General features: G+C 37.2%; 1 protein-coding gene across 6 annotated transcripts in view; it reads right to left on the reverse strand.

Moving 5' to 3' along the window:
* The window catches only part of evi5b (ecotropic viral integration site 5b), a 64,677-nt gene that overhangs the window by 16,218 nt on the left and 26,351 nt on the right, over nt 1-22,108 (reverse strand). For 5 of the 6 annotated variants that reach the window (XM_056246357.1, XM_056246358.1, XM_056246361.1 and 2 more), the window contains 16 exons: nt 18,844-19,033; nt 16,353-16,577; nt 12,149-12,223; nt 11,660-11,785; nt 11,364-11,507; nt 10,881-10,970; nt 10,570-10,667; nt 10,419-10,479; nt 9,819-9,872; nt 8,832-8,864; nt 8,257-8,406; nt 7,466-7,597; nt 6,358-6,498; nt 6,039-6,197; nt 3,683-3,829; nt 3,149-3,244 (listed from right to left, as the gene is read on the reverse strand). In XM_056246357.1, the coding sequence (XP_056102332.1) occupies nt 3,149-3,244; nt 3,683-3,829; nt 6,039-6,197; nt 6,358-6,498; nt 7,466-7,597; nt 8,257-8,406; nt 8,832-8,864; nt 9,819-9,872; nt 10,419-10,479; nt 10,570-10,667; nt 10,881-10,970; nt 11,364-11,507; nt 11,660-11,785; nt 12,149-12,223; nt 16,353-16,577; nt 18,844-19,033 (1,921 nt within the window). The remainder of the gene's footprint in view (nt 1-3,148; nt 3,245-3,682; nt 3,830-6,038; nt 6,198-6,357; nt 6,499-7,465; nt 7,598-8,256; nt 8,407-8,831; nt 8,865-9,818; nt 9,873-10,418; nt 10,480-10,569; nt 10,668-10,880; nt 10,971-11,363; nt 11,508-11,659; nt 11,786-12,148; nt 12,224-16,352; nt 16,578-18,843; nt 19,034-22,108) is intronic. The other variant, XM_056246362.1, reaches the window with a different exon arrangement.

Genomic DNA, 22,108 nt, shown 5'->3' on the forward strand with positions numbered 1-22,108 from the left:
CCGTTTCACGCAAAAAGCAGAACAGAACTGAGCCACAATGACTCGATCAAATGGTGATGCTGATGAACTGATGTATTAGAGTTGAACTGTTGGCCTGATTCTGGGGAAAATTCAGCTTCGTTAAATTGAGCAATTCTTATCTGATGGAACTAACTCTATTGTGACATTACTCCTTTTTAAAATTTGATGCATGCTAAATGTAAAATTGAAAATATTCGAATTTAATTTTTTTAACCTGTAACTTTACAAGGAACTTCGCAGTTCAGATATAGAAAAGAACCTTAAATGTTAAAACAAAACAAAAAAACATGTTTGGGGCATACAGTATTTGTTGTTCTATATCAGGTTGGCATGGAAACAAACACTGTCATTTCAGTGTTTCGGGCGCTAGTGATTTGAAACACTTCTACTAAATGTCACTTTTTCTCTCTGCAGCAACTCATAACTATACTACTGTACTGAGATTTCTCTTATTGCCCTTTCTTTGTTCACGTTTATGCATGCATCTTACAAACACGTTCTGAGCTAAATCTCTCTGTTACAGTCCATCATATGAATGCAGTGCAGTAAAGCATAAAGCAAAATGTGAGCTTTGATTATTGCTTAGTGCGTTTCTCTGCCTGATAGGAAGTGGTTTCTCATCTGGTAATGAAGATAGCTAAGCTGCGGTCCCATGGGCCATGCAAGCAGCCGTTTCAACCCTGAGCTCTGCTAGGTGTTAAAACTAAAAAAAAAAAACCCACTTCACTCCACTCTTAGTTAGGCAAGAGCTCATAACAATGCTGAAAAGAAGCAATGCTGATGCTCTGCATTTTTGTTGTGAAGGCTTCATTCAGTCTTACTTGCACATCAATCACAATAACTATTAACAGACTCGGGACTGATACGTGTGGGTGTTCTGAAAGGTGTCTACATCTCCTGTATGCTGGGGAGCTGGGTTAGTGTGTTGGTGTCTGGTGTCAGACAGTAGGTTTACTTTATAGTGGATCTTTCCAGTGAAAATAAAAACCACACTCACACCAGGTGACTCAGAGTCAGTCCAGAGGAATAAGACTGTGGTGGTGACATCATGGTGCTATATTTTCCAGCAATGGGTCATGTCAAGTTAAGAGTGGGTGAAAGGTGTACAAATAAACGATTGGTTTGACGCTATGTCGGTAACAATGAGGAATAGCTATGCGAATTCTTAATGCTTCATAATATAATACAATTATTTAACTTATTTGTGTGTGTGCGTAACTTGTGTGGATGACAAATAGTTTAAATTTGAACTAAACTGCATTAAAACACACACACAAAAAACATTGAACTCTGCAAAATAATGCGGAATTTTCCCTTAGTACTTTATGGACTTAATCTTGCATGTGTAAAGATGCTGCTGACCTGCTATGCCTGGTTAAGTTTTCATGAATATATAAATTACCATAACAATGATGTTTGCTATCATTTACTGATAAACGGGTGTTCTTTTTTTGGTGCTCCAATTCCTATTAGCTACAAAAGGTTTTAGTAAATCTAAGGTTTAAGTACATTTAAGTCAGTTTTTAGTAAATAACACAGAACAGAACGAACAGTTATACATGTAAAATAAATGCATTTAACAGCACTAATAAACTGTGTGAAACTTATAATAAACTGCATTCAATAGCTGTGTTAGCCTGAATTAAAATAGATTTCAATCATGAAAATAAGCTTTCATTTGGTGTGTTCTTGATTGATAGTTAAACAGAGAATGAGAGAAAGAAACTACCCATTGTTTTTCATCTTCACTGTCTTGTACCAACAGCCAAATAGTGAATTAAAGTATGGTGAGCCAGATCTGTTGCCCACAGCCCTCAGGGTAAAAGCCATGTTGGTAGCCAAAACCACAGAACCACAGCTAAGAGCTGCACATGCCTAAAAGGAGCATGCTTGTCTAATCTGATATATTGCGAACTTGATGCAATTTCAGCACACATAAATCACTTGCATACATCTAGCAAAATACAAATCTCTCAAGGAAAGGAAACAGCTAAATGTTAGATTACGCAGACTGTCCAACATCATCCCACTTCATAGACAGGTAAAAAAGTATTGAAGAGAAAAGCTTGCAACCGAAATGAACAAACTCTCATAAAGGTGAGATTTAGTTTCGAATGCAAAAAAAAATCCCGCTTTATATCCGTCTCAGGAAGTAAAGTAAAACACCCCACACTGATATAAAACAGCACTGATGACATACATAGCCAATCTTTAAAATAATTTGTCTTCCTGTTTGGGGAACGCAACATTTTCAGACAGCAGCATTTTCTCTGAAGAGATCAAACGCGTATCTTACTTCTCACTTTAATCCAGTAAATCTTACTAATATAATCTTTCCCTCAAATCAAAACACACCTGCGTTTCAATTACGGTTGACATACATGTATGCTCTTATTTACTGTAATGTCAAAGCTGCAGTAATTGCAGTAAGTTTCAACTGATTTACTTGAAAAGAGTGTATGCATCTTACTGATGCCTGTGTATAAGGAAGGTTTTTTAACATGTTGCAAAGCTAGATAAGAAGAATTACAGATGTTATTTATAACATTTGAAGGCATCTAACATACATTATGTGCACTTTTTGTGTGGGTTTTGGTTCAATCAAAATTATTTACAAAAATTACATATCTTACCAAATCTACCAAGAAATGTTTTTGAAAACGCACAATACAAAAATGGGGCCTTTCATACATAAAAGGCAGCAATGCACCATTCTTGACTAAAAACAGCATCCTCAGGATGTTTTTTTTTTCCAGTCAATTTCCAGTCAGACTGAACCATAATGAACTATGTTTACAAAGAATCCCTGTGCGAAAAAACAAACAAAAAAAACCTCATTTACACACTAGAACTTAAATATTGTGGACAAATATAGTCAAAATGATATGATAGCAGAAAAATATAATCACATTTTTCAAAATAATATCTAACAGGTATTCTAGAAACTAAGAAACTAAAAAAAAAGCAATACTATATAAAAATACTATATAAAAGGTAACTATGAGCAGCTCTGCTAAGGAGAGACTACTGTCATGTATTGGACAGATAGACTGTCCGGTGATGTGCTGGGCTTGGCTGTGTAAGACTAAATTGGACTGATGGAGTGTGATTCTTTGCTTATTTGTACCTGAATCTCAAGCTCAGAGATCTGCTGCTGAAGCTCAGCCATGGCAGCAATATTGTCAGCTTCTCTCAATCTCACTGCCATTACCTCTTCTTTATTCTGTTGGAGAGAGAAAGAGAAAAAACTGAAATGAAACAACTGTGAACATATATTCGGCTTTTATTGAATGGTTTATTTTGTATGTTTAACTGAAAGCAGAAACACACTCTGCATCTACTCTGCTGATCTCTAAAAACTGAAGCGCTGACAGGAACTACTAAACCCTATTTAAAGCTAAGTCATGAATGAGGAAATGCAACCAAATCATACAAAGATGTGGTAATGAGGCATATTTAGCTTTTTTTTTGTATCATAAAAAGTATTTTCATTTTTGGCAGATTACTAATTGCATAAAAGGTGTAATGGTAACTAGAATCAAATAAATCCTTCTGTAAAATCAGTACTATTTGGATAAAGACTAAATTTTTGCACTTTGCTGTGGTATCGCTGTGGTATTGACTGCGACTACTCAGTTAATGTCATGTAAATGATCATCACCTTGCACTCTATTTCAGCCTGTTTCCGTTTCATCTCCTGTAGCTCTGCATGCAACATCTTGTTCTGGTTGGTCAAAACCTGCAGTCGCTCCTGTAGATTTCGTGCCTCCAGTTCTGCTCGCCGCAGTTGATTACTATGTCTTTGATTCTGTAAGTGAGTAAAAAAATTATGAATTCAAAACTCAAAGAATTTGCAGTTTTCCTTAAAAAAAAAAAGACAGCAGTGCCAACTCTGATAACAAATACAGCCTATCATGTCAGAGTAAAAATGCATTAACTTTGTCTCCCTCTACTGGCCTAAAATCTGTGTATGCTCTCTAGTCTCAGCTTCAGACATTCCCCACTAGCTGACCTGATGCATATGGCACACAAAACTGGAAACACGTTCGAAGGCAAAAGTCTGAATCTGATTGGCCGACTTCTACAGGTTTTCTGGGAGCCAAGTGTGCGGTGATCTTTAACTGTCCACCAGGAACAAAGCTGTGTTTAAATTTTTAATACTGTAGCAATGAACACTTCAGAAAGCAACTAAAAGCTGGATTTAAAAAAAAAAAAAAAAGCTAAAAGAAATTTCTAGACATAGAAACTTCTAGACGTTTTGTTTGTGACACTTAGTTGAATTTAAACAGATGTGTTCTCATGTGGAAAGTAATACAGGAAAAGTATTCCTTTCCAAGCTTGGCTAACCCTTTGGATTCCCAATTGTTCACTTCTGATGTTATTAGTGTTCTCTCATCTATAAATGGAAGATCAGGAAAAGTACAGTACTGTACTGATAAGGAAATATATGCTGCATATGCAGGTAAACAATGAGTGCATCAATAGTCTGTTATAGCAGAAAGGTCTGTAATTGTCACCACATGTGCCCACTCCTAAACAAAACAAAATGTTGAACAAAACAAAATTGTGATTGTCACTTTACATGTCAGTCAGACGGCCTCTTCCTGAGACAATTGCTGTGGCTATAGAGCCCAGATGTTGTTTCAGTTAAAACATGCAATTTAGTCTGGGACTAGGCTTAAAGGTGCTATATGGAACTTTTCTTCTAAAATGAATCCTTTTTTTATTGCCTGTGTGTGAAGGGGTTGTAATCACACATTACAATGATCCACTTGTCGGGTTTTGCAATTACCTCTGAAGGCCAATATTCATATTTATATCTGAAGTCTCCGGGTCGGATTTACCGCGAAATCCATCGGATGTGACGTGCATGCGCGCTCCCGAGCCTCTCTCCTTATATACAGTCTATGCGACCGACGGCACAGCAGGTAACAACATGGTAGCTTAACAAAGTTTTATGCTGAAGCTCGTCAGGCCAAACGTGATTCTGATCGACTCAGGACGAAAACACGGATCAACATAGGCAGAGCTTTTGAATTATTAGTAAACTCAAATGAAATGGCAAGGTAAACTACATGAGACATGGAATGAATACAAAAGACTGTTCCAGGATAAGAAAAGGTGCTTTAGGATACTTGTTTTATGTACTAGATCTACGTTATAGATCGTTACGCTATAACGTAATTCATCCCACTATCATATTGTTTATAATAAACATTTCCAGACACGTTCAGTACAGTAATGTTACTTCCTACTGTCTTACTGTTACACTGACATTGTTCAGTCTAGTTCACTAACCGTTTTCGTTATCATATTATACATTCACCTATGTTGACATTGTTGATTGTGAAAGATACACGAATAGTTAGTGAAATGCCGTAGGCTATGCTAGATAACATCACATGTCGGCTAAATGCAGTCAATGTAACGTTATCATGGTACGAGCATGGAGCATTAGTTCAACGTCAAGCTGATAAAAGTAGCCTATTATTGTAACGTTGTAGTGGGAGTTTACATGAGTTTCCAGCATGTTGTGTGATGCTTTCGCCGTTGCGTTGAAAGTCTCAGTGTGGCCGGTAGTGAATGCTCGCTCCTGAGATCGCACACGCACACGAGCACGAGCGCTCTTGTTGCAATCTGAAACATCACCACTAGAGGCCGCTAAAAGTTCCATAGAGCACCTTTAAGCCTTGTCTGTGAAACCGGAGGTATATGTGTTCTGACTTATTTCCTCTTTAAATTCAGTGGCCTGCAGTAAAGGGCTCAAACCCATCATTTCAGTAGTTTTATTAGAATAAAGTGTCATTTTGTTGCACTGCAGTCAATTATTTTGGCAAAATCTGATTACCCATCCTAAACATAACAAAAGATGTAGATGTAGCCAGGAAAAAAGTCTGGCTAAGCAAGTCTGTGTCTTAAGTCTTGAACAAATAATGATTCTTTGAAAAATATGAGTAAAGATGTGAAAATAGGATCTCATGAATGCCCGACACTGTGTGAGGGACGTGTGTCAAGACCTGGGTGTCCAGTTCCAGCATCCTCTGTCTGGTCTCTTTGAGCTCAGCCTGTGCCTCTGCCTCTTTGAGCCTCACGCTCATCAGCTCATCCTGAAGCTCGCTCATTGCATTTTTCCGCGGACTGTCTTTCCAGCGGCCTGCTGTGCGCGCCAGATGCCTCTGCACACAACGCCAAAAATATCTTACTAAAACATTTGTGTTAATTGGAAGCATGAAAAGGAGAGCATATGGTATAACAGCAACACAGCAAGCTTGTGGGAATTACACACATTGCAATATTGAGAATGAAACAGCTATCTATGTGAGTGTGTGTATTCACCTGCCAGTGCTCCTCCAGGTCTCTAACCTGCTGTCTAAGCTCTTTAAGCCCTGTAAGAGCCTCTGCCTCCCTCAGCTTTACACCAATTAACTCCTCCTGAAGACGTACCACATTATTCTCATCTGGCAAGGATGTATTTCTCTATAACAGAAACAAATATACACAAAAGTCAGCTTATACACCAGAAAGCCATTTTCTGCAGTCAGGTTGCTGTAGCCGGCGCCAAACCTGGAATTAATTCAATGTGTAGAAAAACAAGCAGAGGCAGCTCTGCCCCTCAAGCGTGTTGGTCTTAAACAAATAACAGCTGAAATTTGTTTAGGAGTTGGAACACAGTAAAGTTTTCAGAAAAACAGCAGCCTGGGTAATGCTAAACAAATCTAGATTGCACCAAACTTGGTCACTTTCAATAAAATCATTGAAGCAGTCTATGCAAGAAACATCTGATGCAACATTTAAGTTTAAAAGATTTTTTTTTTTTTTAAGTGTTACAATTTAAAACAATTTTTCCATTTTAATATAATTTAAAATTGATTCAAATAGCAATATATATTGGTGTTTTAATATTGTATCTGTTGCTCAAGAAACATGTTATTATTATAAATACCAAAAACAGTTGTGCTGTGTTTTTGTGGTAACCGTTTTATTTTAGGATTCTTTGATGAATAGAAAGTTCAGCAGTATTTTGCAAAAGAATTTCTGTAAAAATAAAAAAAAGTAACTATTTAATGTTATTTATTATCAATTTGAATCATCCTTACTGAAAAAAACAAAACAAATTTCTTTAAAAAATTCAAAATAAATAAAAAGGCTTTTTCTTACAACATGTGTTGAATTGCAAAGCAAATCCAACCACACCGTCCATCTAAAATATATATATATTTTATAATAATATCATATGTGTGAATTGATTGCTAGAATTTTAATCAGAGATGCACCGATACCATATTTCTCTGCTGATACTGCTAGTTTGAATTTCTTAAGGAAAAAAAAATCTCTGCCAACTAATGCTATAAACATGAACGAGTACCAGCACCACTATGGTGGAAAAACAAAACTGCCTACAGGTGAATGTGTGTGCTTGAGAATGGTAATAAAGTTCTACCACCTTCTCCATGTCGAGGATCTTGTCCTGCATCTCTTTCAGTGCACACTGAGACTCAGCATCCTTAAGTCGGGCCTGAACCAGTTCTCTCTCCAACTGCAGGATGAACTCCTCAGAGTAGCGTGGGTTCCCCTTCTAAATGAAAAAATGTTGTGTTATAATCGAATACATATGGATATAACATTTGAACAGCTCTTGTGGTTTGATTTGACCAACTACATAAAATCTTCAAAAAAAAAAAAAAAAAAAGTATCTCTCCACTCAAGCTCATGGTTTTACCACCTGCAACATTAAACCGTAATGAGATTGCAACACAACATTATGTAAAACAGCACTTTCCCCACAGCACATGACACATTATCTACTTTTTCTCTGTGTTGAGCATGTGCACATTAATAATTGATGAGCCATATCTCACCCTCCTGTTGAGAATGTAGATTTTATCAAACAGGCAGCGGCTTCAAGACTCTCTGCTAAAGTTACACTCATACTTGACAAAACTCCTACATATACATAAACCCCATTTGGCAAGAGTTGTGCATGCAAATGACCCCAGCTCTGCTGTTCTGATCTGCAGTCATGCATGCAAAGAGCATCATTACAAGAGCTGCCGTTTGCAGCTCTGTGGTCGCTGAGATTTTGCTGCTAGGCAACCGCAAAAGAATCAAGTACAGCTGCCACTGCAAACTGTTACATGAGGGAGCAAAATATTTCTTAGTGTAGTCATACGGTTTCTGTGTTCGAAGAGCAGGCCTCTCATCCAGGAGGAGGCGCTGTCTCTGAACTGTCCTTACCGCAAATGGCTGCTGTTGCTGGAGCTGTCGGATGGCGTTTTGCGCTTGCTCCAGCTGTGCACTGGTCTCCTCATTGTGTTGTTTGACTGTGGCCAGCTCCCGCTTGACCAGGTAGTTCTCCTCCGCCTCTTGGGCTCGTGTCACCTGACCCTGACGTGACCAATTATGGATGAGGGGTGAGCGGAGAATCGGAATGGGTGGAAACGGATGTATTGATGGAGAAAAATAATGCTGGATCTCAAGCTCTGTCATGCTGTTAGCAGTTTTAGGCTTTCAATTTTGCACATAAAATTGCTTTGACTATCAAAGGGGGGATTATTGTAGTTGTATCTAATATTGTAGTTGTAACCATTACTGAAACCAATTATCAGGATTGCAACCCAAAGATAATAAGCACAGTGATACCTCTTCCCTGAAGTCAGAAATTGCAGTTTGCCTTATTTCACTGTTGATTGTGAGTAGGTGTGAGATATTTAAGCAAATCAAGGAAATGAAGCAAAGCTAAAGACAGAACTGCTGGGTTCTTAAAGGGGAAAAACAGAGCTAAAGGGTGGAGAGGAGAGTGAAAATTGTACCTGAATCAATCTATCTGCCAAAGAAGCACTTTCCTAAAAACGGAGAAAATCCATAAAGGAAACAGCAAGAGAGGAGAGAGACCAAAGGATATTACAACACAGAACAAAACAATAAGACTGATTTGACAGAAAACAGTGTTCTTTTTCGTACCCCTACATAAAAACATGGAAAAGACACTGTTCTAGATGAACATTTGCTATATCAGAATAAATATGCAGCTTTGAAACCATCATAGTGAGGTGGGGTAGAAAAGGAACATGGTTTGTGCATGGTGTTTGTGCTGTGGCTATGGAATAAAGCAAGATTGTGCACCACAACAGAGTGAAAAGTGTAAAAGGAGGTCAAGCAGAGGACAGTCAGAAAGCTGAGAATAAATAAAACGGAATTAGTGTTATTTTAAAGGCTCTAGGTCTAGTATTTTTGTGTGACGAACGCAGCCCTGGGTTACGAATGGTGAATTTCTGAAGGCGTTAGTACTTTATTTTAGTACAATGGTTCCATGCTGAGAGGTGATGAAAACCACGTGGACATGTTTTTTGTTGTTGTTGTTTTTTAAATGACCTGCACTGTGGGCTTTCTTTTCATGCATGACACAAACATGCCTTTACAAGCAGAGAATATTCTGACATGCACCACTGCAGGTTTGGGTTTTCACCCATGCTCAAAAAAAGTCTGTCAGACAACCACTGGCCAGAAATAAGTACATGTAGTGTACAAACATTTCATACCCATATTTTTCTTTCTGTTAGCACTGTACTTACCAGCCTCAAAAAACACAACAGGTTATCCAATGACATGCACACAAGCAGTTAGTTATGATGCACCCAATAGGGTGTGTGCACGAGCATTTGTTATTGTTGACACCAAAGAGTTGTGATAACTGACAGCAAGGAGATCATTTCAAGATAAGCAAATCTTGGATGACAATGGTGTATGGATGTGTTTGATTGATTAATGATTTGCTTTCCCTTCTATTTATCACTCACTTTCTCCAGAGTGTCTATTCGCTGCTTCAGGAGTCTGTTCTCTGTGCGTAGTCTCTGTAATAGAGTGTCAACATTAACAGTGTTAGACTGCAATACATCAATAAAATATTGCAATGTACTAGACAATGCTATGAGCTATTTGGCAATATTATTGTTTAGTGTGGGTTTCAATTAAACATATTTAACAGTATTTAAATTATTTTCTACTTTAAAATTGGTAAAGAAAATAAGAGGTAATTATAGACAATGGACTCTTTTCACATTTCCGGGGTTCTCAAAAGCGGAAGCAGTCATAGTTGGATAAATGTCTACAGTGGTGAAAAAGAAAAAAAAAATCCATATATCATTTCCGTGACTTTCCAAAAGAGGGAAAAATATAGAGAGATTGATTACAGTCAGATTGTCAATATTACTATTGCTCCCTCGGCAGCTGTTTATTTTTTTTTATTTTTTTATTTAATGCCAAGGTAATTTAAAACAATTTATAATGTTATAACTTTTTTTAATATTAAAAGCTTTGCTAGACTTACAATGTCAATAACTGTAAAAACAAACAAAAAAAAACATCATTTTAGCTAAATGCAAGCTGGGCGGTCTCACCTTGATCTCCACCTGTTCTTCCATCTCCTTGGTTTTGATTGTAGTGTACTCCTTTTCCAATCTGTAAAGGCATAAAGAAACAGTTCAGAATGTGTTTTGTGTCCAAAATCATACTAAAAAAAGAAATTCACTTAACATAATGTAAACTCACTTTTTCATTTTCTTGGCATTGTACTTGACTTGATAAGCAGCCTGAATAACTTTGTCTGGTCCACTATCCAGCTGGTGAGGGATGACCTTCTGAAAGTGCTGCAATAGAGAGTAAAAATAACAAAACTGCGTATTATTATTGAATTATGCATATTTGTACAACAAATTCATTTGTGTACTGCTTAGCGGAAACTGATAACAGTCTAGACTCTAATCATGTTGTGGTAGCTTCTACAGAAAGTATTGGCTAACATAACCACTATAATTAAGACAAATACAAGTTTATCCTTGAAATGATGATAAATACCCCACCTGCAACATTCCCTCCATGTCCAACTGCATGAGCTCGGCCTGATTCATCTGCAGGATGGCCATCCCCACACGAAACACTACCTCTAAACCCTGTAAGGACACCTACTGGTGAAAACTCAAGATCCAAAAATATTTGCAGTAGCATTGTGAAGCCAACAGAGGGAGATAGCAGACCACTAAAATACACCAGTGTTCTGTGTTCTCAATTAGCTTAGCATGTAAAACGTACGTGTGTGTGTGTGTGTGTGTGTGTGTGTGTGTGTGTGTGTGTGTGTGTGTGTGTGTGTGTGTGTGTGTGTGTGTGTGTGTGTGTGTGTGTGTGTGTGTGTGTGTGTGTGTGTGTGTGTGTGTGTGTGTGTGTGTGTGTGAGAGAGAGAGAGAGAGAGAGAGAGAGAGAGAGAGAGAGAGAGAGAGAGAGAGAGAGAGAGAGAGAAGAGAGAGAGAGAGAGAGAGAGAGAGAGAGAGAGAACGATAAAGTCTTACCTCACACATGAATATATCAAAGATCCTGGTAGCTACAGGAAGAGGGAACGAGGTAAGGAAAATGGTGAGAAACCAGGATGAAGCATACATGGAGGTATGGAAACTCTGGGCCTGGAAGTGCACGTGGAGCTCTGGAAGCTGCTCCTGAAGGGAGAAACCAAAATAGACTGTAAAATCACAGAGAGAAAGCAAGAATGCAATTCATAAAACACATTAATTGAATTTATTGGGGAGTTAGAGCGTTAAGCTAAGCTTAAAAGTCCGATTTTGACAGTCGGTCTCAGACAGTCACTGACCTGAATCATATATTCAAACTGGTACATGCAGAGGCCCAGTTCAGCCATACTGGGTTTAAAGAGCTCTCTCAGCCTGTAATCTTGCATCAGCTTCACAAACACACAAAAAGCCTCTTCTTCTGGCATCTGTGAGAAGACAATTATACATCATATAATTACAGACTAGAAACACACTACCAACAGATATACATTTATTTGAAGAAATAATAATAACAACCATTAATATTATTATTATGTAATAGCTACTATTATTATTATTAGTGCTAAACCATTTATATATATATATATATATTTATATATATATATATATATATATATATATATATATATATATATATATATATATATATATAACTAACTAACATCACAGAATTATTCATATCACATTAAAAATGTTTTACATTGCTCATTCAGCATTATCTTAAATATTTTATTGTAGTGTTTCATAATACAGCTTTATGTGTGGAATATTTTTGACTGTTTTAATACCTGCATTAGAAGAAGGCCGACAATGAAAGCGCTTCCCTGACAGTAACCCACCTCTCTATCGACCAGGGAATAAGCCTGTAAACACAAAAGTGAGATTTGGTGAGAGCTGGACAATCGTTTATAAAATCATTGCTGAGTTAAGTGCAGAATCAGCTCTGTTCTTCCCCCAGACAAGCCTGAGAGTTACCCATCCACTCTTTAAAAACAAGTGATCAAGTGATCTTTAGGTGTTTTGTTTGGGTGAGCTGGCTTTAAAAGACATTAAACTTAAACTGATGTCAGGTGGTGTAGTGTGTAAAGATCTGGAGGTTCATATTCTAAATGACCCACACCTATAAACAGGGGTGCACATTAGGGTGGCCCTTATTGTTAAACTTTTGAAATTTTCTGCTCTCACCCTCCCAATCAACTCTTCTTCATTAGAAATGGAAACAAACCAAATTTCGCTGAGATTGGACTACTTTTAGGGTGTGCTCAACGAAATTGAAATTCCGCCTTAACTGAATCACTAAATTAACTGGAAATATATTTAAAAAAAAATTATAATAAGAGTAATACAAAAAACTAATCGAAATAAAAGCTAAATTTCTAGAAATTACACTAAAATTAAATGTCGCACAGAAACAGTTCTATTTAGAACAGTATCTTCCCTGAAGAACCCTGCTGTAATGGTTCTTCCTGTTAAGAGTTTAGGGTTCTTTATTCCCGCCTTTTTGTTTTCCAAATCTGTAACTGACAAAGCCACCTCATACTAATTTTCTGGAGCTCAGCTATACAACTACACAGACTGTTAACATACTCTCAACAGGTAAATGATTTCTTTCTTTCTTAAAATGTCTATAAATTATAACTTTAAAAATTGTAACTGGTTTCCTACCAATCATGTCTCTTTTTAGTTTAACAGAACATGCAATTGAGCAGCTCTGTTCAGTAATGGATATTCATCTTTTCTTCTCCACAAAGTAACAGAGGTATTGAATTTATGATTGATATTGTTCGATTTTTTATTATTATTACTTTACACCTAAACAAACACCTAAACAAACCAAGTCACAAGAACAATCAAATCTATCTCATGACTTTATATAATTTTATTTTTCCTTTTAACGGTACAGGGCTCACATACTGTCCATTTTTGCTAATTTTTGCCTTCGTGAACTTAATTGTTTTACATAATCAACTGGAAGAGACACACTGTAACTTTAAACTCAATTGTGTATTTTTTTCAGATCAATTTCAGATGATGTCATGTACCATAACCTGAGAGAAACTGCCACTCAGAATACACACATAATGAAGTACATAAAGAGGATTGTGAAGATATTTCACTGGAACTTGGTCTTCATTACATCTATATCATGTTCAATGTCAATTGTTATTTATTAATGTATTGAGCTTACAACAGTTGTTAGAGCACTGTAATTTTTTGCTAAAATAAAAAAAATAAAAGTACCTAATTGACAACACATGCTGTTTTTGTTTGTTTGTAAAACCCAAATAGAGGCAACAAGATACATGACAGGCAGATAAAGAGTAACTAAAAAAAAAAGACAAAAAAACAATTTGAATAAATATTATATAATATTAATTATATTAATATACTAATATTAATGAAAATAAACTTATTTAAAGCTGCAGTCTTTAATTTTTCATCTTTGTCACCATCTCTGTTCGAAATCTGCAATTGCAGTTATTCGCGGAATTATCAACTTTACGTGGGTTGTGCCTCGGCATGGCACAGCGCGGATGAATCCAATGTTTTGAGGAGAATGTTCGGCTGTCAGTCACCGCGCCGCTGTGGATACTGTCATTCGGAATCCCAGATTCTACTTTTTGGAAGTATGACCAACATAAGAATTTTCTCTGGAAAATGTCATCTGAACAAGAAACTAACATCATCTTTTGTTCTGACCAACTAAGGGAAAAAAAGCATTGCAGTAAATCGCGCTGATTAAATCTAAAGATTGCTTATCATATCACATCAAACCGTGCAAATTATACTTTGTTCTCAAATTGTTAATGTTAACAACATCAGCATTGCGTGACTACATTTAAAGCCCTTCCGATATTTATCCTTGTTTTCACATGGGCCGGTTGCAGTCTCTTTTTTTCTGTAGCCACTACGAAGTCTTTTGCATTTTACAACGGGTGAATTTAGTTGTCACTGGTGATTGTCGTTTGAACCTTTCCGCCGTCAAATTGATAAGTTTAATTATATCAAGTGCTGTGAGAAAAGGCTATAAATCTCCCCCTCCAACATCCTCACACGCAATATAGCCTACTAGCCGAGACTCCTTCTTTATGTGTACAGATGTGACGTAATGACGCAAAGACATGCTCGAATCTCCCGCAGAAATCCACCAGTACCACTGGAATTAAAAACATTATTACAAACTTACCGTTTTGAATCGAGGTAAGGCAAGCAGATAGTTTTGAACACTTGCTGGTTATGTACTTGCTCAAAAATGTATTTTGGATCATTTTTAACCCAAAAAAGTTACGGAATGCAGCTTTAAAATGTTATTTATAACACCATTATACTACAGGCCTGTTGAATGCTTGATTCTGATTGGTTGAGAACGTTCTATGGTGTACAATTATTTTCAGGGAAACGCATGGCTAAAGTAGTTCCAAGCAGGTTTGACCGCATTACAGTTCCATATCACTGCGCGTAGTTAACTGTAATAACGGAAAATAGTTTACAATCCATAACAAGAAAAAACATGCAGCCCCATGCGCTTGATCTGCAATTTTCGATGTCTAACTTCACAATCAATGGACACATGCAGTTTAATTTTAATTAAAAAAAAGTATATAGTCCTATCTATAACCAATAGAAAATTAAACTGAATATATAAATAAATTGATAGTCCTGACTCCTGCTGCACGGGTTTTCATAATTATTCCAGATAATATAACAAATAAATAATTATTGATAGGCCTACTTGTTAAAAGGGGCTTTGTGTTTCATTTATTAGGCTATCTACTGTCCATAATAGAAAAAAATAATGAACGAATTAATTAAAACGAATTGAATTAATAAATAAATAATATTGACGCACATGCTTTTCGGTCTCATTATTGCAACATAATTAATTATTAGGGGTGCAACAGATCGCAGTTGATTCGTGACCTGTACGGAACAGGCCCCACGGTACGGAACAGGCCCCACGGCATGTGATTCGCGGATTACCGGTAACTGCTAAGTTTAACCATAGAGTGAAAGTTTATCATTTGGACGTGGTTTTTCTTGACAATTTACACATTCAAACTATTTTAAACGCGGAAGAGGCGGAAATCGGGACTCACACGTTGTTATCTGTGCGCACAGCCTTACACACCCGAAGCGCGCACACGCAGAGAGAGAGAGAGAGAGAGAGAGAGAGGGAGGTGCTTTTCAGACAATGCTCGGGACACCGAATTGATTCCTCTTGAGTTTACTTGGGCTTGAATGGACACATACACACCAAATTATTTCAAAATACCCGTCTCTGCAATATTCTCTCAGTTATGTCATAAGTGAACAGCTGAGAAAGAAACCGGATGCGTGTAAGTATATTCGTCCATGCATTCAGTCTTAAAGTGACAGAAGCCTAATAGTCCTGCTGTTGTCTGTGTCATCACATTAAATCATGTATATAAACAACTAAAAATCTTTTTTTTTTTACAATTATTGTTAATGATGGACAAAACACAATATTGGATAATATAAATTATTGTCAGTGCTAGACCTGATGATGTTGGGAAGAAAATAAAAACAGCATTCATCATTCTGAGTTACCACTTTACTTTTATGTTCAAAATATGCTTATATTACGGTGGCCGAGAGAGCTCAATGCGCTGCAACTGAAGAAAACACATGCAAATAGAAAAACACCTGCAAATTAAGAAAACATCTTCATCAGTTTTACAACACATGTGTGCACCAAATACTTAAAACGTTTTATATGCATAACTTGGCATACAAGGTGTTTTAGGGAAACTACAGAGATGCAGTGGGAATCTTGCTGCAGTAAATCTAATTAAACTTACTGATGAGCAGTCTCGGAGTAAATTTCTTATTTTTTTTAAATGATCAGATTTTATGTCAATGTGCTGATAAATTGGTCGACATCCTGTCTATCACACTGTCCATTCAAACTCTCTCTTTCAATCTCTAATGGAAATCATTGCTCCATTTGCCCAAGCAAGGAGAAAAACCTACCTTCATAACATTAAAGAGCACCTCCTGACCCAAACTATCCTTCTCCTTAAAGAACTCATGCTCGGGGTAGGTACGGGCAATGTCCCTGCGGATGAGTTTTTCACAGGGCGAAGTCATCTTCAGCAGCTCAGAGTATTGCTCCTTTATGGGTAGATTCTGGGCATTGCACAACAGCTGCCACACTATTGCTCGGAAGTGATGCGGAATGCCTTTCCTGACCAGTTCCTATGAAAAAAACAACAACAAACCACTTTTAAATATTAACACTGAAAGTCAGGACATAACAGCCTTGCTTAAGAGCAAGTTCTCATGTTCCCAGACTTGCTAAATCTACTGAGTTTAAGAAGATATTAGTTTATTTGAAGTGTTACACCTTAAAATGACTGGAGGTTTCAAGATTGTCAGTATTCAGATGTTCTCCCAAGGGTTTAGTTTGTAACTCAGGATAAGACCCTTTTATGCTGCTAAATATAATCTTGTCAGACTTCTACAGCACAGCTCGATATTTTTGTAAGCGAATTATGTTTGACCTGATTAAGCTGTTTCCTGTGCTCATCTGCACAGCTCAGACGGCTGATATCTACAGCTGTTCATTCTTGTGAGGGTCTGAGATGCGAGTCCACCTACATACACTGTTAGCACTGAGATTCTTCAAAAGCACTCTAGGGGTGTGCTGGAGATTGTGTCTTTGTTAAAACGCCAGGCTTTACAAAGGGCTTCTGTTGCTGCTTTGCTAGAAGAGCCCTAGATCCTCCCTTTTGGCTTGTAAGAAGTCATACAGTAAACACAAACGGCATTTTTCAGTCTCACTGAGCTCAGTAAGTTCTGTGGGAAAGTGGCAATACTGTAGCCTGACTTCGTCATACTCATATTCTAGTCAGAATGTGAGTCTGATACTGCTTCATAGGGCTTTGATTATGAGGCGTGTCTTAACCGAACCAGGAAAAAAAAAACTCTGCACTCAATTGGATAGACCTACAACCAATGAGAGCAACGCAGTAAGTCAACTACTTTGCATAGCACAGTTGTCAACAACAGAACTCAAATGCACGCACGCTGGAAGAAGTAAAATAACGAGTGTTGCTTCTTTTACTTGGCCCTCTATGAGTGCGACCAAAGGAGAAACCACAACGACCACAGGGTTTTCATTGCGTCCCATCTTCTTAGTTACCATCGGAGCCAGCTGATAAATTAAACTTTTGCCGAATCCCATAGAAAGGACGGCAAACACATCTTTCCGATCGACAAATGCCTTGATTGCAGTTCTATGTTCGTCTTTTAAAATGAATGCGCTGTCGATTTCTTTTACAACAGACGCGATAGCGGAAATCTCTACATCTCAGTTCTCCAGCGGCAGTCATCTGTGAGGGAAACCAGTTCAACCCAAGCGCTCTTTGATAACGTGAGGATTACGTCCCTGCAGATCATCTGTCCATCATCGTATAAAGCCCGCCCTGGCAATTTGATTGGCCCGACGATTTCTGAACCGATCATAATTACTCCTCAATGGAGCGAGTCCAGACCGAACTTCCCGATCAAAAAATGTTGTGGGCGGGGTTCGGGCTGGCATCCAGGCTAGCAATACTGTGCAGGCAACTGCAAAATTTGCTTATGTGATTTATATCATTTTCTTTCTTCCCGTCGTTTCCGTGAAAATGTTAATGTAAGAGTGAGATGTGTAAAACACTGTAGAAATATTAATTCAGGAAGAAATGGAAAATATTTCAGAAGGTAGTTTTAGAGGAATGTTTCGGAAAGCGCTACTTGATAAAAGATTTCCACCAGCCATTCAAAAGTTATAAAACCGTCTTATGATATATATTTTTATCATTTGGATTATGTTTCTGGAGACCTACTTATAAATATTGGTCATTCATTGGTCAAAACAGTCATATGGAGCTATCTAAATGTGCTACATACCAGGAGCAAACACCACATGGTAGGCTCACTATGAAGGTTATAAACCACATTCCATCACACCCCATGGGGGTTTTTATAAACTCATTTGTATAATAAATGTTGAATATTTATTATTCAAATATATCATTACAATTGCTCTAGAAAAGCTACTTTGTGGCAAAGGCTGTCATCAGTAAATACAATCCTTTCTTTCTGTGAGCCAACCTTCCTGTTACTTCTGTCCGTCGCCTCATTCAGCAATGGCAATGCATTGCTGAATACATTTACAGTTTTTCTTTATTAATGAACACAGCAGCATTACCGATAAATCACTCGCATATTATTTAATATGGGCCATATGTTTTATGACCCTCTTTGTAATGCGTTTTACTATTTTGCAACAGCAATAAATCTGTTTAGCTGTATACTTGTGCACTATATTTGATGTTGCTGCAGCTGTTCTCTAAACCTCATGTACTGTTGTGATTAAATAAAAAAATTAATAGCTGGAATTCCATATGTTCAGTTCATATAATACATGGCATAAATCTGATTTGCACACTGTAGCTTGATGTATAGTATATCTGCTTACCTTTAGTTGTTTTTCCTTCTTCTTCCACACATCTTCCCACTCGTTGACTATGCGTCCCCACAGGATCCACGAATCCTCCTCCAAGTGCGACAAATTGGAGGAGGCTGAGGAACTAGACACCAGTGATGAGCCACTGTTCCTTCGAGAGCCATTCACAGATTTTAAAGACTTACTGTCCGTCTCCAACAACCTGGAAACACAACCATAGCAGATAACAGTTAATACAAAAGTAAATTAACGTTTTTGCTTCTTCTTTTAAAAGAAGCACAACGAAAACCGAAAAACTGATATATGAACTCAATGTTAACCTATCAGGTGAAAGCATACCTGGGCAGTCTGATTTTACCATGGTGAAGGTTTGCTTAAGCATTATACAAACCAACTGTTCAATAAACAGTTAATGTTTTAATAAGAAAAGCGCAATTATTTATTAAATAATTATTAATTATTTATTCATTATTCTGCTTTTAACTCAAGTGTTATACAATATGAGGCAGTGGTTATTGCACTGGTGTCAGAAATATTATTCATTTGTTATTAATATCTTTTGGATAAAGTTCCAAATAATAAGAGAAACTAAGAAATATTTAATTTATTTGCATATTAAGCATTAATAATAAAAAACATCTATATTGGACATTAGACTTTAATTAATACCACCTAGGGTTGCAAAGGGGCGGAATTTACTGGAATTAATTGGAAATGTTGGGTAATTTAGACAAACTGTATCATATACACAAACAAAATATGAGTATGAGTAGTAGAACTTTAATTGATTCTTTCATTGAACAGCAAAACAAAAAAAAGCATGAATGTTGAATAAAATAAACATATTCCCTATTACACAGAAATTAAACTGAATTTGAATTAAAAGTTGTTTTAACCAAGATTATGGTTTTTTCTCAACTACATGTAAGTTCCCTGTTATAGGTTAACCTGCAGTTTTGCACATTTTCAGTTTATTCCCATTAATTCCCATGGAAAGTTTACAACTTTTCCAACAGTTTCCAGAAATTTGCAACCCTAATACCAAACACCATAAACTAAATACTGATACAGTGAAAAAGTTCAAGTTCAAGTTCAAGGAGTCTTTATTATCCCCGGGGGGTAATTCGTTGTGCAGCAGCATGTGACATGAGTAACACACAGGTTATACAAAACAACAGCCATACAATCAGTAAGAAAATACATGTAAATGTAAATACATACTACACAGAAGTCCACAACTCTCACATTGACTTATTAAAAAACACCTATAGCAGCAGGGACAAAAGAGTTTTTGTGTCTGTTGGTCCTGCATTTAGGCAGACAAAATCTGCGGCCCGACGGCAACAAAATGAAGCAGCTGTTCGGGGGGTGACTTGGGTCGGCCAGGACTGATTGTACCTTTTTAAGGGTCTTTGTCTCATATACAGAATTTAAGTCAGTCAGAGGGTTGTGGGAAATTTAATTTTGCCACACACCTTAACTATATATTGCCTATATAGTAAACTATAAGTTGTATTGCCTTAAAGGAAGTCTTGGTGTGCAAATGGAACAGCGATAAGAGAAGCGATCACATTAAATAACATCATAACAGTCACAACACTTGATTTATGTCAACTTTCCTTCCAGTATCAGGGAAGTGTTCTAAGTTGATAATCAGTGAACTGAATGGCAAACTGGTTTTTGGAGCAGGAATGAGGGCAAGATGCCAGCAAAAAGAAAAAACATTTCCAGCCATTCTACATTTGTGAAACATTATGAAACATTTGTGATGTCACTGCTGGCAAACCGACATGTTCATGTTGACATTAATTATGTATTATGGGCAACAGTAGCAGTTGCTGTGGCTAAAGTAGTCTTATTGCCTGATGGGAGAAAAAAAAACACTGGTTGGCTTGTTTGTTCAAGACATTAATATAGTTCTAAAAAACCTACAATTTAGAGCAGATAGAAATGCTTAATGGGTGTTAACAGTAGCATTGCAGTGACGCTATTATGATTTAAAAGTCAAGTATTCAGAATTAACAACTCTGTATTTTTTTACGAAATGGGGGCTGCTTGCCAAATGAGTGTGCTATCTTGGGAACATTGGCAGACAGCTAGAAATGGAAACCCAATCTAAGATTCTAAAGCATATCTAATGCAAAAAAAAAAGCCAATGCTAACCACATTAGCATGTTCACACACAAAAAATAACAGGACAATAATAAAACAGCCTATCCAAAAAATTAAAAAGACAAATAAGGCATGAAAAAAGAGACTAAATCTTTCTGACACTTCCAGCAAAACATGAAACTCCAAAACAAAGTAGTAAAACGCATGTTAAATAGTTTTGAGTTAAAAAAAACTAAAAAAAACTGTCCCTCTCCGACTGAGTGTCAGCGGGGAGGACGATCATTGTGAACCTGACCCTGGATCAGCTGGAAGACAAGCAGACAATGCTCGCGAGTAACCTCAAAATTTAAGAGCTGACAGCACAGACACAAGGCCATGGAAACCTGATCTCGGAAAAAGAGAGGGGCCCCGGGCCTCTAAAGGCAGCACAAGGTGACGTCATGGCCAAGGCTCTGAGGCTGGATCCAGTTACAGCCGCTTTTGGGTCATACAAGGGGGGCCACGGTTGTTAGGGGTGAAAGGCAGTGAGAGAGAGTCATGGAGTTCACAGCTGAGGGGTTGCGATCCTGAATGAGTTACTGGTGGTAGGTGGGCAGAAAGGGAAAAAGAGAGACACTGTTTTTCTCCAAATTTTCTCCAAATACTTTCTCTAAATCCTCTAAAATGTAACTTTTCAAACCTATTTTTGATAGAAGCACACTGTAAACTCACTGCATTCAAAGTAACTTAAGGTTACTTTAAATTCCAGTCACAAGTTGCAGTGGGATACATGGGAATGTAATACAATTGGTTGTGGTTGTCTTACTCACCTCTAAACTTGGATCAACTGATTATTCTAACTAGTATGAATAATAATTCTATCAAGGCATTGGGCAAACAACATGCCTTCCGTTTAGTCAAGACCAAAGGATAACTAAAAGGAAACTTTGAAGAACATTTGTTATTATTAAAGGAACAGTTCACTAAAGAAATTCGGAAAATTCTGTTATAATTTTCTCACCCTTGTGTCGTTCCAAACTTGTATGACTTTCTTTGTTCTGCTTAACAAAAAAATAATATTTTGAAGATTGATGGTAACCAAACAGTTTTGACAATTTCTCAAAATACCTTCTCTTATGTTCCCCAGAATAAAGAAAGTCATATTTGGAAAAACTTGAGGATGAGT

The sequence above is a fragment of the Rhinichthys klamathensis genome, unplaced genomic scaffold (genome assembly GCF_029890125.1).
Source record: "Rhinichthys klamathensis goyatoka isolate OS25496 unplaced genomic scaffold, OSU_Roscu_1.1 h1tg000036l_1, whole genome shotgun sequence".
Lineage (NCBI taxonomy): Eukaryota > Metazoa > Chordata > Actinopteri > Cypriniformes > Leuciscidae > Rhinichthys > Rhinichthys klamathensis.